At 49.2% G+C, this 16,916-nt stretch overlaps 1 protein-coding gene across 1 annotated transcript in view; it reads left to right on the forward strand.

The window, feature by feature from the left end:
- The window catches only part of LRRK1 (leucine rich repeat kinase 1), a 51,850-nt gene extending 44,311 nt beyond the window's left edge, over positions 1–7,539 (forward strand). The window contains exons 30-32 of the mRNA XM_056865858.1: positions 1,061–1,911; positions 4,051–4,152; positions 7,356–7,539. Of these exons, the coding sequence (XP_056721836.1) occupies positions 1,061–1,911; positions 4,051–4,152; positions 7,356–7,533 (1,131 nt within the window). The 3' untranslated portion in view covers positions 7,534–7,539. The remainder of the gene's footprint in view (positions 1–1,060; positions 1,912–4,050; positions 4,153–7,355) is intronic.
- Positions 7,540–16,916: the final 9,377 nt, after the last annotated feature.

The raw sequence follows: 16,916 nt of genomic DNA on the forward strand, positions 1-16,916 counted from the left end.
GAGGGCCCAGAGTGGCTGACATTGTTTTCCTCCATTTTATCTTCACAACAACCCTGTGAGGTACATTTTTTTGTTGGTTTTTATATGCCGATTTTCTCTACCTTTTTAAGGAGAGTCAAACCGGTTTACAATCTCCTTCCTTTTCTCTCCCCACGACCTTGTGAAGTAGGTGGGTCGGAGAAAGTTCGGAGAGAACTGTGACTAGCCCAAGATCACCCAGCATGTGGAGGAGCGGGGAAACAAACCCGATCCACCAGATTAGAGTCCGCCGCTTGTGTGGAAGAGTGGGGGAATCAAACCCAGTTCTCCAGATTAGAGTCCACCGCTCTTAACCACTGCACCACGCTGGCTGAGAGTGTGTGAATAGCTCAAGTTCACCCAGCGAGCTTCCATGGCAGAGCGGGGATTCGAATCGGGGTCTCACAGAGCCTAGTCTGACACACTAACCACCACACCCTACTGGCTCTTACTGACTTTTCAAGACAAGAAAGGCGTTGTGTAAGTCAAACATAACAAAACATAGTAGGTTTGCTGTTTTGTTCATTGCACAGCAATTGCACCATTTGCTGATGGATTTAGGGAATGACCACAGCCTGTAGTTCACAGCACATTGAGTGTTCCCAACTTACCTGTAACACATTTGGAGTTGGGTAAGGGCGGGTTAGAAATTCTAGAGGAATTTCTCACGACGCTATATGGAAAGACCATTCCACATGAACACATGAAGCTGCCTTATACTGAATCAGACCCTTGGTCCAACAAAACCAGTATTGTCTACTCAGACCGGCAGCGGCTTTCCAGGGTCCCAGGCAGGGGTCTTTCACATCACCTACTTTGCCTAGTCCCTTTAACTGGAGATGCCGGGGATTGAACCTGGGACCCTTCTGCATGCCAAGCAGATGCTCTACCACTGAGCCACAGCCCCTCCCCAAGGTGTGTTTGTGGAAAGTGTGGGGGATTTGAACTGGGGCCTCCCAGACCCTTGGCCAGCGTGCTAGCCATTACACCATGCTGCCTGCTAACAGGGACTGATCAACCTTAAAGTCTCTTCTGCCCTTAGAACTCCTACTTCGTGCTGGCCGGCATGTCCGATGGGCTGATAGCGGTTTTCCAATCCTCATCCGGCGTCCCCAAAAGCACCTCCCACTACCTGTGCTCCCGATCGGCTAACCGCTCCATGTTCATGATCGGCGACGACGATCCCCGCCAGAATCCATACCCCGTGAAAGCGATGGAAACGGCCAACAGCGGGACCGAGGTCTGGTACGGCAACGGCCCCGGCATCCTCATCATAGACTGCGCGGCCCTGGCGATCACCCGGAGACTGGACCCTTACAGCGCCCCGTCCACGGTCGTGTCCATCGCTTGCAGCTCGGACTGCAACGGGGAGGAACTGGCCTGGTGTTTGGACGACGAGACCAACTTCCTTGTCATGTTTTACACCGCCAGTTACCAACTGTGCGCGCGCTACTTCTGCGGGGACTGCAGCCCTCTGAGAGACATGTTCACCGTTCAGCAACCCTCGGCCCTGATTTCCACCACGGCGCTAGTGGCAAACAAGACCGCCACTCCCGAGCGCGGACCTCTGGCCGACGTCAGCATCATGCACAGCTCGGAGCTGGGCACTCAGATATTAAACCACCAGGACTCGCTCACGGACTACTGTTCCGTGTCCTCGCACGGCCCCTCCGTGACCAACCGGGTGACGAGGTCTCCCTCGAGCCTGCCCAGTTCTCCCATGAGCTCCTCCAGCGTGCCGTTCTCGACGGACTGCGAGGAGCCTGACAAGTCTGAGGACGCGAGCCTTTTCTCCGGGGGCCCGGAAAACTGTTCGGGATCTGCCGACGAGAGGGCAGGGCGTCTCCAGGCTGTGACGGTTCTTCCCGTGAAAGATCTCGTCTGGATTCCCAGGTAAGCGGGATTCGATTCTGAGTCTTCAGGATAACCGTATTGGCAGTAGCCCGTGGAACCATTAAAGGCTAAGTGTTGAGAGCCGATACCAGCATGATTAGTTTTATCTATTTATTTTACTCCATTTGTACCCCACCTTTCTCTCCAGTGGGGACCCCAAGTGGCCTACCTCTTTCCCACTTTTATCCTCACAACAACCCTGTGAGGTAGGTTAGTCGGAGAGTGTGTGGCTAACCCGCTGAGCTGTCAAATCATGCTTCTGGCATGAGCTTCATAGATGAATGTAGGCAAGCCCCCCCTCCATTCAGTTTCGGCCTCCCATCTAAAGTTTGAAGATCATACTTTCCTACCCTGTAAGGTTGTTGTCAAGGATACATGCGAAGGGCTTCCAAACACCTAAAGTGCTATTAAGACACTTACCGATCCAGTCTGAACCAGAGTTATAACCTTTCTAAGCTTCTCAACTTCTGTGGGCTTAGAGGGGGGTACTCTACTTAGGAAGAGCCCCGTGGCGCAGAGTGGTAAGCTGCAGTACTGCAGTCAAAAGCTCTGCTCACAACCTGAGTTTGATCCCGACAGAAGTCAGTTTCAGGTAGCCGGCTCAAGGTCGACTCAGCCTTCCATCCTTCCGAGGTCGGTCAAATGAGTACCCAGCTTGCTGGGGTAAAGGGAAGATGACTGGGGAAGGCACTGGCAAACCACCCCGTAAACAAAGTCTGCCTAGTAAACGTCGGGATGTGACGTCACCCCATGGGTCAGGAATGACCCGGTGCTTGCACAGGGGTCTACCTTTACCTTCTCTCACTGGGTTCAGAGGACATCTTCAGCAGCGGGTTTTGTCACTCCTATGCTCAAGGAGGCAGGATCTAAAAAAATTTAACTTCAACTTCCTGTCCCCTGTGCTAGGACCACTCTCTGGCTTCCAGTTCTCCTCCTGCCCCAGAAGGAGTAGCAGTTTAGATTGAGCTCTAGAGCAAAATCTTATTTTCGTTCCTTACCTACCATACTATTTTACTTAACAACTCCTCCAACCCTGCACCTAATTCCCGCAGCTTCCCTCTCTCTCGCTTCCCTCTTTCGAGTCCTCGTCAAACCTTAACCTCCCGTCCCCCCGCCCCTCCTCTACGTAGCATTGCCCTGTAAGTATCTCACAGTACAGGGGTGTCCACCCTGCGCCTTTAGGATAGGGAAAGTCAAGCCACTCCCCCCCATGGAAGCGACCATCTCATGTGGCAACAGGAGTTTTTGGCATATCTGGGCAGGACCTGCATGGATCTAAGGGGGTGGCATAGAATCCAACCTGTACTGCCCGCCTGCCTATCTGGGAGTGGGCCTGCTATGTAGAGGAAAGGAAACCAGCCTCAGGGCACCACTGCCTATGTCAGGGCGGCTCCATCTTGACTGGAACTCGCAACAGCTTCACAAGAAGCTTCACCCATGAAGCTGCCTTATGCTGAATTCGACCCTTGGTCCATCCAAGTCAGTATTGTCTACTCAGATGGGCAGCGGCTCTCCAGGGTCTCAGGCTGAGGTCTTTCACCTCACCTACTCGCCTAGTCCCTTGAACTGGAGACGCTGGGGGTTGAACCTGGGGCCTTCTGCATGCCAAGCAGAGGCTCTACCACTGAGCCACAGCCCCTCCCCTTGGTGGCTGTCAGCTCAGGTGGGCTTTAACTTGGCTCCCAGAAACCTCTCTGTAGGGAAAAGTCTCTCTTTCCCTCTCTCTTTCCTGAATGGTCCTCCCAGCCTTCTGAAAGCGGCGGGTGTCATAGGCAGCGCGTCCCATCCTTTCTGCTTTCTCCTTTCCTCCCAATCAGATTCGCTCCTTTGCAAGCTCCGTTTCCTGAAACGGCAGAACCACATAAAATACCCGGAGGAAACCTGCGTTTCTCCTAGCAAAGCTTATTTTCTTTTTGCGCTAGGACTCCAGACGGAGGAATAAATCACAGCTGTGAGCCCCCAACTTGAGAAACAGATTTTTTTTAAAAAAAATGTTGGAATGGCTTTTGCAGCGACATCAAAGGCCTTCCTCTAGGGAAGGGAAGTCTTTAAAGCGTGCCTTTTTCCTGCTTCTAGAATGAGCCCCCCTCCTTCCCCCAAGCAGCGTGTAACGGAAATCCTCCCGCTTTCCCTTTCCAGGCGAGGCGGGGATATCATTGTCATCGGCCTGGAGAAGGAAGGCGACTTGCAGCGGGGGAGAGTACTGGCTGTCCTGACGGCTGCAGAACTGGCCCCCTACGGGTAAGGGGGAGCTGGAAAGGGTGCGGTTCCGGGACAGACCCATAGTCCACAGGGGAAGACTTAAACTGGGCACCCAAGTAAGACTTGCAGTGCCCTCTGCAGCTCATGGCCCCTCTAAAGGATCCAGAGTGAGTTACTCGAAATTTCAGGCTCACAGGATTTTAACAGATTAAGGCAGGTGGGGCTGAGAGAGTGTGACTAGCCCAAGGTCACCCAGCTGGCTTCATGTGGAGGAGAGGGGAAACAAATCCGGTTCGCCAGATTAGCCTCTGCCGCTCATGCAGAGGAGCGGGGAATCAAACCTGGTTCTCCAGATTAGAATCCACTGCTCCAAACCACTGCTTTTAACCACTACACCACGCTGGCTCTCAGCCTAATGAGGGGGTTTCTAAGGCGTAGGGTCGATTTCCACATGACTGAGCTCACAGGCTATGAGATAGAGGGGTCCCTGCCTGTGAACATGAGTGTCACGGTTAGGGTTTCCAAGGCTGGGTTGGGAAATTCCTTTGGGAGTGGAGCCTGGAGAGGGTGGGTTTTGGGGAGAGGAGGGAGTTCAGCACGGATGCGATGCCGTAGAGTCCGTTCGCCCTTCAAAGCTGCCCCTGCCTCGAAGACAACTGAGAATATTGTGGAGGAGAAGACTGCTGCCGCTCCTGCCCGCGTGCGGGAAAGAGGGCACGTGCGAGTCTGAAAGACCCCAAAGCTCCCCTTGAATGCCTGCTTCAAAACCTTTGTGCCGTCGCTCCGCAGAGATGAAGACTTTAAAAGGCGTGAAGAGGGCTTGTGTCATAAGTAGCGTTGCCAACCTCCAGGAACTGGAGGGAAAAAAGGCACCACTGTACCAATATCAAAGGATAAGGAACTTAGTACAGGAGCGAAACATACAACGAAGTGCAAAAGTACAAACTTTATATGCTACAAAGATTCCCAAGAATAACAAGGTGTCTATATAAATAATACACCAACAGTAAGGACAAACGTAGTGGCTATGTACAAAATCCTAGGGTAACTATGTACAAGATCATGGAATAAAGTTACTTTCTCATAACATGTCTTTCTATGGTAGATAGATAGCCTCCAAACATGAGGGATCCGGAAAGCAGAAGAGACTTCACAATGAGGAGACGATCGTTTCGAGTTCCAAAGGGCAACTCTTCATCAGTCCTTCAAAAATCTCTCGTACAGTCATATGTATAAATATGTATTATTTATATAGACACCTTGTTATTCTTGGGAATCTTTGCAACATATAAAGTTTGTACTTTTGCACTTCGTTGTATGTTTCGCTCCTGTACTAACCTCCAGGAACTAGCTGGAGATCTGCTATTGCAACAGATCTCCAGCCGATAGAGATCAGTTCCCCTGGAGAAAAGGGCCGCTTTGGCAATGGGACTCTATGGCATTGAAGTCCCTCCCAAAACCCCGCCCTCCTCAGGATCCACCCCAAAAACCTCCCGCGGGTGGCGAAGAGGGACCTGGCAATCCTAGTAATAAGATGGCCCTCCAAAAGAGAGGGAGACAGAGGGTGACAACTCATGGTTGCTTTAGCCTCCTTTAGTCCCTGTTTCAGCCAGGATCGAACCCATGTTCGGCGGAAACGCATGTGTTCGATCCTGGCTGAATCCTGGCTGAAACAGGGAATCAAGGAGGCTAAAGTGACCATGCGTTTTCGCCCAGAGAGTCTCTCGTTTTCCTAGATTGAGACCAGCAGTGTATCTTCCCGCCACCCGCGGTGCTCTTCCCATGACTTCCTGCAAAGCAGATTGTGCTGGCTTTCATTTCCTTCAGCTCTGTAGGAAAAAAAAACTTGGTTGCATTTAAAATTGGGGGGGCGGGAGGGGGCAGGCTTCACGGACCAAAGGAGTTTCCAGGTAAACAAACCAGCCCGCCATGAACAAAGGCTGACTTTTATCCGCTGCCCAGTTTCAGATGAAGCCGGGAGATCACATGCTCATTGCGAGAAGGGGAATAAAAACCTGAACAAAGCGATGCGAAGCGTTATGAACGGCAGGGTCGGCGCGGAGCCAACTGTTCCGGGTTTTTTTTTTACACCCGAGCGGTCGAGACTTCGCACAAATCAAAACAGAATTCAACTACCCGAGTAAACAAAGCCAAATGACCGGACTTGCCGAATTGCAATATCTGTTTTGCGTAATACCTTTTGCACTCGATGGTATAATCCATTCTGGATTCCAAACACCGGACATCACACTCGGCTTCCCCCTCTGCCTTGTAAAAATTCAGCAGATGCTGCCCGGACACTAAAAGGATTAGAAACCTGCGTTTTTAAACAAACAAACCAAAACAGCAAACAGGCATACCTTGTTTTATTGCATTTCGCTTTATTGTGGATATTACGAGGCCATTTTTCTAACAGAGTGTCCCCACTTTGTGTCTCTGTGTCATATTTTGGTAATTCTCAAATATTTCAAACTTTCTCTGTATTATTACAGTACATTAGTACTGTACTGTAATAATGTACTGTATTATTACAGTACATTAGACTTAATGCAATTGCACACTTAATCGGCTACAGTATAGCGTAAACGTAACTTTTATATGCATTGGGAAACCAAACAAATTTTTGTGACTTGCTTTATTGCAATATTCGCTTTATTGCAGTGGTCTGGAACCGAACCTGCAATATCTCCGAGGTATGCTTGTATATCCTTGCAGGGCTGTCTGCTGACAAAGCTTGCGCCCGCCTTTTCTTCTGAAGGTTTTTCCAGACCAGGTTTTTAATCCTTTCCCTGGATTTAACGGCCACTGGCTATCTATCAACCACTACACACTTTAAAAGGGGAAATGAAATTTAATTTTTCCTTGACACTATAAAGAGAAAAGTTGCCACATCTCTCATGCAATTGACCGATCTATTTGACAGCAATTCACACAGTATCTGCTTCTCAGAAAGTGTCTTAGCTGTTTTATCCAGGGAGTGATATATTTAATTTGGGCAGTAATATTTTGTGGTCATTCTAAACCAATGTGGGCTAGGGAATCTATTTGATCTGGACATTTTTGTTCTTTTGCTGTAATTTTATGGTATCACCCTTGTGTCTCGGCTGAGTCTAAGGCCTAGACCAGGTTTTTGCCGCAGCTCAGCGGCTTAACTGCATCCATTTCCCCCGAGTTGCAGCAAAAACTCGGGGTGGAGCAGCCCTGAACCTTCTTCTCCAACACTTAACTTTTTTCTGCCCCAGGTCCCTGGTAGATGCTGCCGTCCTGGCGAAGGACAAGGTTGCCTGTTGCTTCAGGAACGACGACATGGACTTCTGTGTGGCCGTCTGGAAGAGTTGGGGGGCCAAAGATTTTGATGTTTTCTACAAGTCCTACGAAGAACTGGGCAGGCTCGAGGCCTGCATGAGGAAGAGAAGGTAGCGGCGGCGGAACGAAAAAAAGCAACCCTTCAAGAAGGCTCAACAGGCGGAAAACTGACACTGTTTAAGTTTTCCAGAAGTATGGAAGCTTTAAGACCCCCCCCCTTTTAAAGCTTCCATATTTCTGAAAAACTGAAGCAGTCTGCTGATCTCTTTGCTGCTAAAAAACACATACCCGAAGGGTTCTTCCTGCACCTTTTCAGTAATGAGTTCGAATTCTCTCATCTAGCCACCTGCATCAAAGACAAGACCCTTCTTCTCATCGTGTGAATGTGTGAATCTGGCCAGTAGAAGCCGTGTGAGGTCAACATAATGCTTTTTTTTTTTTTGGCAACACAAAGCAAGCTAGTCTGTTCAAAAATTACGGGATACTTGGGCTGGGTCCGGGGTCCCCCCGTTGGGTCAGACTTACCCCAACATGTATAGCACAGTCACCCATGAGTTACGAGTTCTCCTCAATTCCACATGTACAGTGACCGGTTTTGGATCAGGACCACGGTGCATGTGATGAACGGGCCCTCTCCCCCCCGGGAAACAGTCCACCAGGAGTCCATGATACTTTTCCAGATTGGGAAAAGGGTATCGGGAGAAAGGAAGGAGTCCCTTCTCCATATTGCTTTGTTTCTGATCCAAAATCAGGCACGGCACACACAGTGGTTGAGGAGACTCCCCCCTCCCAACTCACATGTGACCATGCTACATCTGATACAGGGTGGAGGCAGCAGACTGTAAATTGGCCCTTAAATAGCTTCCTTGGAATGGCCTTCCCTGCATGCACTGACCCCTCCGTTCCAGAGACTTCAGCAGGTGAGGATTGTAGCAACGGCCCTGGTCCAAAGAAAACTAGGCACGGATTGCTTAAGCACCAAACATCCCCCACCCCCTCAATCAGTGGGATTTAAGCATTAATTTTTCGCACTGGGATTAATGTCTTTATGGGGAAGGGGAGTGGCAATATCCCCCCCCCCCCAAAAAAAATCCTATTTTCAAATATTAAGCACCGCCAGAATGGGGAAAACAAAGCATAAAAAGAAATGCCATTCTGCGAGCTTTTCTGCATTCTCTTTTTCCTTCTCTCCAAGTTTGTTTCATCGGTGTTTTTTAAAAAGTTCTGCACATGTTTTGCTCCCTCTAGGGGTCGATTCGATATCACACCTGATATTATCGAGAGTAAAAAGCTGCTGCTTAATTCAGCGGGGAAATAAGATTCTTCTGCTATATGGAATGGACCACTAGAGGGAATAAAACACGTGTGGGGCTTTAAAAACGCACTGAAGAATCAGGAACTTCAAGACAAAAAAGAAAATGCGGGAAAAGCCTGAATTTTTGATGAGAGTGTTTTGTTTTGTGTTTATAATTGAAGGACTGACTTGGGTTTGGAAACCTGGTTTGGATCCAGTAATGCCTGCTGTTGTGTGTGTGTGTGTGTATATATACATATGTATATATGTGTGTGTGTGTGTGTGTGTGTGTGTGTGTGTGTGTGTGTGTATATATATATATATATATATATATATATATATATATATATGCCTTCGTTTATCGTGTTTCTGCTCCCGTAGCTCTTCCTATTTGTAAATTGACTTGTCTTCCTCACACGCTGAGCATGAGCTGGATTCCCGACTCCTGCATCAGACCAGAGGCGCAAAGCTGACCCAAAAGGCTTGCCCGGTGATTTCTTTTCCTCGTTCGGCAGAGCCATGAAAGCAAAATGTGGAAAGTCTTCTCAGCAGGAAACCCAAAGCGAATGAATGACTGTTTCAACTGCACATCAGCTGAGACCAAGTCTAGTCCCATAAAGAAGACACCCTGTCTCCACTGCAAGTCCATCAGCTGTACTGGCGAGAGCTTCTAGGTCTGCCCTCCTGGAACGTTTATATTGAAGCGGTCCCCCAAAATTGGGAGCCGCCTTTTCTTAAACTCTAAAAGGGCAAGACTACACCATTCTTTAGAAAGTGGGGTGGAGATAGTAGGCAGAAGCCCGTTGTAACTACTGTCTGGACATGCGACTAGCCGAACGGTATGCTAAGGAGAGGGGAGCTGAACGCAGGGCTGCCATTTTTGGCGGCGGCTGGGTGGTCGTTCGAGCCGCCGCCGAAAATGGCAGCCCTGCGTTCAGCTCTCCCCTCCACGATGTATCATTCAGCAAGTTGCACTTTCCAGACGTCATCATGATTGGTTTTTTCTTCCTACGCCCGTTCTACATCATTGACTGCCACTGGCAAGGGGGGGGGAAGCACATTGTAACAACCTGGGGCATGGTCAATGCGCCTTCCCCTGGGTAATTTTGTGTTCTCTGGAACACGTTAACGCCACCCTTGGTGTCCCTATTAACTGACAAGTAGAGAAATCTGTATATAAGAGAGCTGTTGCTATTTTTTAATGGAAATCTCTGGAGAGAGTTTATTTTACTTGTTGATAAGGCCGCTGGTGACTTTTGTATTATTTGCAGGCATGTTCAGAAGAATGTTGGAAACATTCCTCATCGTCATAATAAAACGGCTTCCACAGCAGACCATGCGTGAGGTGCATTGAAACTTGGGACCGTAGGAAGGGTGTGTAGCATATGCGTTGCCAGGAGAATTCCAGGTGGGGAATCTTAGCTGTCCAAGGTTGCTGCTTCTACAATGAAGAAGATTGGTTTTATACCCCTGGGGAGAAGAAGAAGAAGAGTTGGTTTTTACATGCTGACTCTGTACCTTTTTTTAAGGAGAATCAAACTGGCTTGCAATCTCCTTCCCTTCCTCTCCTCACAACAGACACCTTGTGAGGTAGGTGAGGCTGAGAGAGTTCGGAGAGAACTGTGACTAGCCCAAGGTCACCCAGCTGGCTTCATGGGGAGGAGTGGGGAAACCAACCTGGTTCTCCAGATTAGACTCCGCTCGTGTAGAGGAGTGGGGAATCGAACCCGGTTCTCCAAATCAGAATCCGCTGCTCGCGCGGAGGAGTGAGGAAACCAACCCGGTTCACCAGATTAGAATCCGCTGCTCGTGTGGAGGAGCAGGGAATCAAACCTGGTTCTCCAGATTAGTGTCCACCACTCTTAACCACTACACCACGCTGGGGAAGGGAAGGTGATTATAAGCCACTACGAGCTTCCTTAAACGTAGAGGGAAAGCAGGGTATAAAAACCAACACTTCTTCTGACTAAGAGTTCTGGAGAACTTGAGAGCTCGCGCCCTGTTACGAGTCATAGAATCATAGAGTTGGAAGGGACCACCAGGGTCATCAAGTCCAACCCCCTGCACAATGCAGGAAATTCACAACTACCTCCCCCCCACACACCTAGTGACCAGAAGATGGCCAAGATGCCCTCCCTCTCATCATCTGCCTAAGGTCATTGGGTTGGTCCTAATAAAAGTTATTACATGGGTTGTGTTCCTGGTTTTGTGTGCGATATCCCACGCTCGCTCGAGGCACGAGAGGGCGCACATTCGCCAAGGAGTCGGCGTATCGGCTGCGTCCAACTGTGGAGTCAGCATATCAGCAGCCGAGACACAGCAAGATAATAAGCTGCAGGACAACTCCTGCCCTCCCCCCACTCCCAGCAGCAGCAGGGAACTGAACCTTTTTGGTCTCCGTTTCGATTCTCTTGTAATGTTTTCTGGGTATCATTCAATAAGTTGCTTTCCTAAGAGTGGCATCCTTTCAAAAAAAAATTGTGACAGCTACCCTTATTTCGGAGGTTCAGGATTCTGGTTATAAAAAGAGATTTCACCACCATGTGACAGTATGGTACAGAGCCTTATTTTATTTTATTTTATTTTTTAAATGGCAGTTTTCAGGATAAGACACAAGGAAAGCCCTGCTGGATCAGACCCAGGCCCATCAAGTCCAGCAGGCTGTTCACACAGGGGCCAACCAGGTGCCTCCAGGAAGCCCACAAACAAGACGACTGTAGCAGCATTTTTCCTGCCTGTGTTAAATGGCGCTTAATATAATAGGCATAAGAACATAAGAAAAGCCGTGCTGGATCGGGCCAAGGTCCATCAAGTCCAGCAGTCTGTTCACACAGTGGCCAACCAGGTGCCTCCAGGAAGCCCCCAAACAAGACGACTGCAGCAGCAGCATCCTGCCTGTGTTCCACAGCACCTCATATAACAGGCATGCTCCTCTGATCCTGCAGAGAATAGGCATGCATCATGACTAGTATCCATTTTTACTAGTAGCCATGAATACCCCTCTCCTCCAGGAACATGTCCGCTGATTGCTGTTGTGTTTTTTTATCTCCTCTCTCATCCTCCAAAAGAGCTCAGGATAACAGCCAGTGGTAGGGTATCCTGATTTCTCCCCCCAAATAATTCTGGGATGCAGCTCAAAGCTCAACCCAATCCAGCGCATCTTCTGTGGCCCACAGCCTAGCCAGGCTAAGGATATTTCTCTCGCGTGGGTCTTGGGTAGGTGGTCTTTCTTTTCTTACAGGCAGACCCTAACCTAAAACGATTTCTTAAGAAGGATGAACCGCCCAACAGGCACAAATTCAGCAGGTCTCGATCTTGGGTAGTCTCCTCCTTCCCAACTCGGGAAATACCTGGAGATTTGGGGGTGGAGCCTGGGGCGGGTGGGGTTTTGGAGAGGGGAGGGACCTCAGCAGGGTATAATGCCACCTTCGAAAGCAACCGTTTTGTCCAGAGGGACTGTGACCAGTTGTAATTCTGAGAGATCTTCAGGCCTCACCTGGAGACTGGCAACCCAAGCAGGGAAGCTCAGGCACAGATTGAGAGAAGGAAATGTCCCTATACGCACTCTCTCATCTAGTCCAACCCCCTGCACAAGGCAGGAAATTCACAACTACCTCCTCCACACACACACCCAGTGACCAGAAGATGGCCAAGATGCCCTCCCTCTCATCATCTGCCTAAGGTCACAGAATCAGCATTGCTGACAGATGGCCATCTAACCTCTTCTTAAAAACCTTCAGGGAAGGAGAGTTTACCACCTCCCGAGGAAGCCCGTTCCACTGAGGAACCGCTCTAACTGCTAGAAAATTCTTCCTAATGTCGAGACGGAAACTCTTTTGATTTAATTTCAACCCATTGGTTCTGGTCCAGCCATCTTGGGCAACAGAAAACAACTCGGCACCCTCCTCTCTATGACAGCCCTTCAAGTACTTGAAGATGGTTCTCATCTCCCCTCTCAGTCTTCTCCTCTTCAGGCTAAACATCCCCAGCTCCTTCAACCTTTCCTCGTAGGACTTGGTCTCCAGACCCCTCACCGTCTTTGTTGCCCTCCTCTGGACACGTTCCAGCTTGACTACATCTTTCTTAAATTGTGGGTCCTCAGGTGTGTCGTTCCACTGGATTACACCTGGCAAACCAAACTCGCTTGAAATGGAAGCAACTTAAAACCAAACTGGTAGCACCAAGAGGGAAATTCAGCAGCTGCCGAATGGCTCTTCAGTTGCAGAGAGGTAACTGTGTTAGTCTCAAAGGGGGCTTGTGTTTTATTTTGCTGCAACTGATGAACACGTTTATTTCGGCGTCCTCGTTTTTATCTTTCCCACTTGCCCTTGAAGGCCAGCAATGCCGTGGGGGAGGAGGGGAGGAAGGCAGGCAGATTAAAATCTACGCTGGCCGTGACTCTCATCTGATAATCCAGAGATTTAGCCTCACGGCAACGTCGGGTTTTGTGCCACTACCCACAAATGCCGCTAATGCGATTATGATCCATGGACGTTATCTCTTGTATCGCTATCAGGGTAATCCGAACGTCAGATAACGTGGAAAAGAGCAACAGGACAGACCGGAAGAGACAATTTAACCCTACTAACTGCTTTGCCCACACTTATTTCACTGCCCAACAAGAATATAAGAAAGGCCATGCTGGATTGGACCAAGGTCCATCAAGACCAGCTGTCTGTTCACACAGTGGCCAACCAGGTGCCTCTAGGAAGCCCACAAGCAAGACAACTGCAGCAGCACCATCCTGCCTGTGTTCCACCGCACCCAAAATAATAGGCATGCTCCTCTGATCCTGGAGAGAATAGGTGTGCATCATTACTAGTATTCCTTTTGACTAGTAGCCATGAATAGACTTCTCCTCCATGAACATGGCCACTCTCCTCTTAAAGCCTTAGAACATAAGAAAAGCCCTGCTGGATCATACCAAGGCCCATCAAGTTCAGCCTTCTGTTCACACAGTGGCCAACCAGGTGCCTCTAGGAAGCCCACAAACAAGACTGCTGTAGCAGCACCATCCTACCTGTGTTCCACAGCACCTAATATAATAGGCATGCTTATAAGAAAAGCCATGCTGGGTCAGACCAAGGCCCATCAAGTCCAGCAGTCTGTTCACACAGTGGCCAACCAGGTGCGTCTAGCATTATCCTGCCTGTGTTCCACAGCACCTAATATAATAGGCATGCTCGGAAGAACATAAGAAAGGCCATGCTGGATCAGACCAAGGCCCATCAAGTCCAGCGGTCTGTTCACACAGCGGCCAACCAGGTGCCTCTAGGAAGCCCACAAACATGACGGCTGCAGCATTATCCTGCCTGGGTTCCACATCACCTAACAGAATAGGCATTGGTTCTCGTAGGTTATCCGGGCTGTGTAACCGTGGTCTTGGTATTTTCTTTCCTGACGTTTCGCCAGTAGCTGTGGCCGGCATCTTCAGAGGAGTAACACTGAAGGACAGTGTCTCTCAGTGTCAAGTGTGTAGGAAGAGTAATATATAGTCAGAAAGGGGTTGGGTTTGAGCTGAATCATTGTCCTGCAAAAAGTAACAAAGGTAATGTGCTAACCATTGTCCTGTAAGTATCAAGATAATGTGCTAATGAGGGTGTGGTATGCTTATAAGAACATAAGAAAAGCCCTGCTGGATGAGACTGAGGCCCATCAAGTCCAGCAGTCTGTTCACATAGGCGCCAACCAGGTGCCTCTAGGAAGCCCACAAACATGACGGCTGCAGCATTATCTTGCCTGGGTTCCACATCACCTAACAGAATAGGCATGCTTATAAAAATATAAGAAAAGCCCTGCTGGATCAGACCAAGGCCCATCAAGTCCAGCAGTCTGTTCACACAGCGGCCAACCAGGTGTCTCTAGGAAGCCCACAAGCAAGACTTCTGCAGCATTATCCAGAAACACCATGACACCCTATTGGTGAGCCTGACAGAAGCAGCTTGATGTACGTGTTGCTATACCGAACAATACACTGGCTTTGGGCAGCTTGGTTTAATCGCTTCCCCCCTCCCAAAAGCACTCCCAGGGTTTCATTTCCTGCCCCCCATCTCTTATCAGCCACCTCCCACCGATGAACAGGCCTCCTTCCAAGAAGCTCCGTTTGAAGCCGGAGACTTCCTCCCAGCTGGGCCTGACAGAACCGCCACTTCCCACAGGCGGTGAAAACAGGCCGTTGGGCAGCTGGGAATTGCCTTTGGGTTCATTAGCTCGCTCCTGGGAAATGCCCCCAGTTTTATCTGAGCCGCTTCCTCCTCTCGCTGCCATCTCCCCGTCCGCCGGCAGATGTTCCAGACAAGGGATCGTTTCTTTGGCTCGCAGCGGGACTGCAGGAGCCCCGGGACGGTTAGCTCGATCGCATATGGCAACAAGGGGGGCTTTGTCTTCTGGCACAGAGGCTGGGACGCCGAGGGAAAGCTATGCGCGGCGTGGAATGCTCCCCCACATGTGCACAGCTGGGCCCAACTGATAGCACAGGAGCAGCTGGATTGGGCTTTAGCTCCAGGATCTTGTCCAGGACAGGGGAAAATGGCACACACACACACACCGTGAGAGCAAGAAAGGTATTCAACAACAAGAAGAAGAGTTGGCTTTTATATGCCGGCTTTCTCTACCACTTAAGGAAGATTCAAACTGGCTTGCTATCACCTTCCTCTCCCCACAACAGACAGCCTGTGAAGTAGGGGGGCTGTGGGAGCTGTGACTAGCCCAAGGTCACCCAGCTGGCCTCATATGTAGGAGTGGGGAAACAAATCCAGTTCACCAGATTCGCCTCTGCTACGCATGTGGAAGAGATGGATTGACTCAATAAAGGAAGCCACAGCCTTCAATTTGCAAGATCTGAGCAAGGCTGTCAAAGATAGGACATTTTGGAGGACTTTCATTTATAGTCGGAAGCGACTTGACAGCACTTAACACACACACACACGTGTGTGGAGGACTGGGGAATCAAACCCGGTTCTCCAGATCAGACTCCACTGCTCCAAACCACTGCTCTTAACCACTACACCACGCTGGCTCTGAAGAAGAGGAAGAGGAAGAAAAAGAAAAAGAAGAGTAGGTTTTTACATGCTAGCTTTCTCTACCACTTAAGGAAGAATCAAACTGGTTTACAATCACCTTCCCTGCTTCTCCCCACAACAGACTCCCTGTGAGGTAGGTGGGGCTGAGAGAGCTCTAAGAGAACTAGCCCAAGGTCACCCAGCTGGCTTCACGTGGAGGAGTGGGGAATCAAACCTGGTTCTCCAGATTAGTGTCCACCGCTCCTAACCACTGCTCTTAACCACTACACCACACTGGAAAAATTGCACCCCTGTGAGTAGGTAAAGAAGGGTAAAGAAGAAGAAGAGTTGGTTTTTATACCCCACTTTCCCCCACCTTTAAGGAGTCTCAAACCAGCTTCCAATCACCTTCTTTTCCCCTCCCCTCAACAGACACCTTGTGAGGTAGGTGGGGCTGAGAGAGTTCAGAGAGAACTGTGACTAGCCCAAGGTCACCCAGCAGGCTTCATGTGTAGGAGTGGGGAAATCAACCCGGTTCACCAGATAAGAGTCCACCGCTTATGTGGAGGAGTGGGGAATCGAACCTGGTTCTCCAGATTAAAGTCCGCCGCTCCTAACCACTACACCATGTGAGGGTCCCATCCTTTCTGGCAAATAAAGCCCTCCCCAAAGTCCTGCCCACGTACTTATCGCAATCTTATAATAGTTATAGTACTGGTATATTGAGCGATGGAAAGAACAAAGAAAAGAACTATCCCTTTTTCCAATCTACAAAAGCATCCCTAGGAGAGATTCTTTTCTGCCAGCTGAGACCAGCAGGGCAGTGAATATTTACTAATGCCATCGACTGATTAAAACGTCTTCTTTTTTTAGTCGATGAATTGATTTAAAAGGCAGATGACTGACAAAATTGAAATACAGGTGGATGTTACCCAAACCGTTCTATGTATATATTTTTTAAGTTCTGAAGTATGCAAAGCCATGTAAATTAGTCTGTAAATTATCATTCCTTTACTCAGCTCCAACAGCTTTTATTCATTCTCAATGCATTTATACACCAGAGTCAAATCAATCTCAAAAAATAAGATGGTGAATCTCAGCCCCGACAATCTACTTTAGCGTCATCTGTTCATTAAATCAACTAAACCAGAGGTGTCAAAGATACAGCCCAAGGGTCAGATCCGGTCCCTTGAGGGCTCTTA

The sequence above is a fragment of the Euleptes europaea genome, chromosome 20 (genome assembly GCF_029931775.1).
Source record: "Euleptes europaea isolate rEulEur1 chromosome 20, rEulEur1.hap1, whole genome shotgun sequence".
NCBI lineage: Eukaryota > Metazoa > Chordata > Lepidosauria > Squamata > Sphaerodactylidae > Euleptes > Euleptes europaea.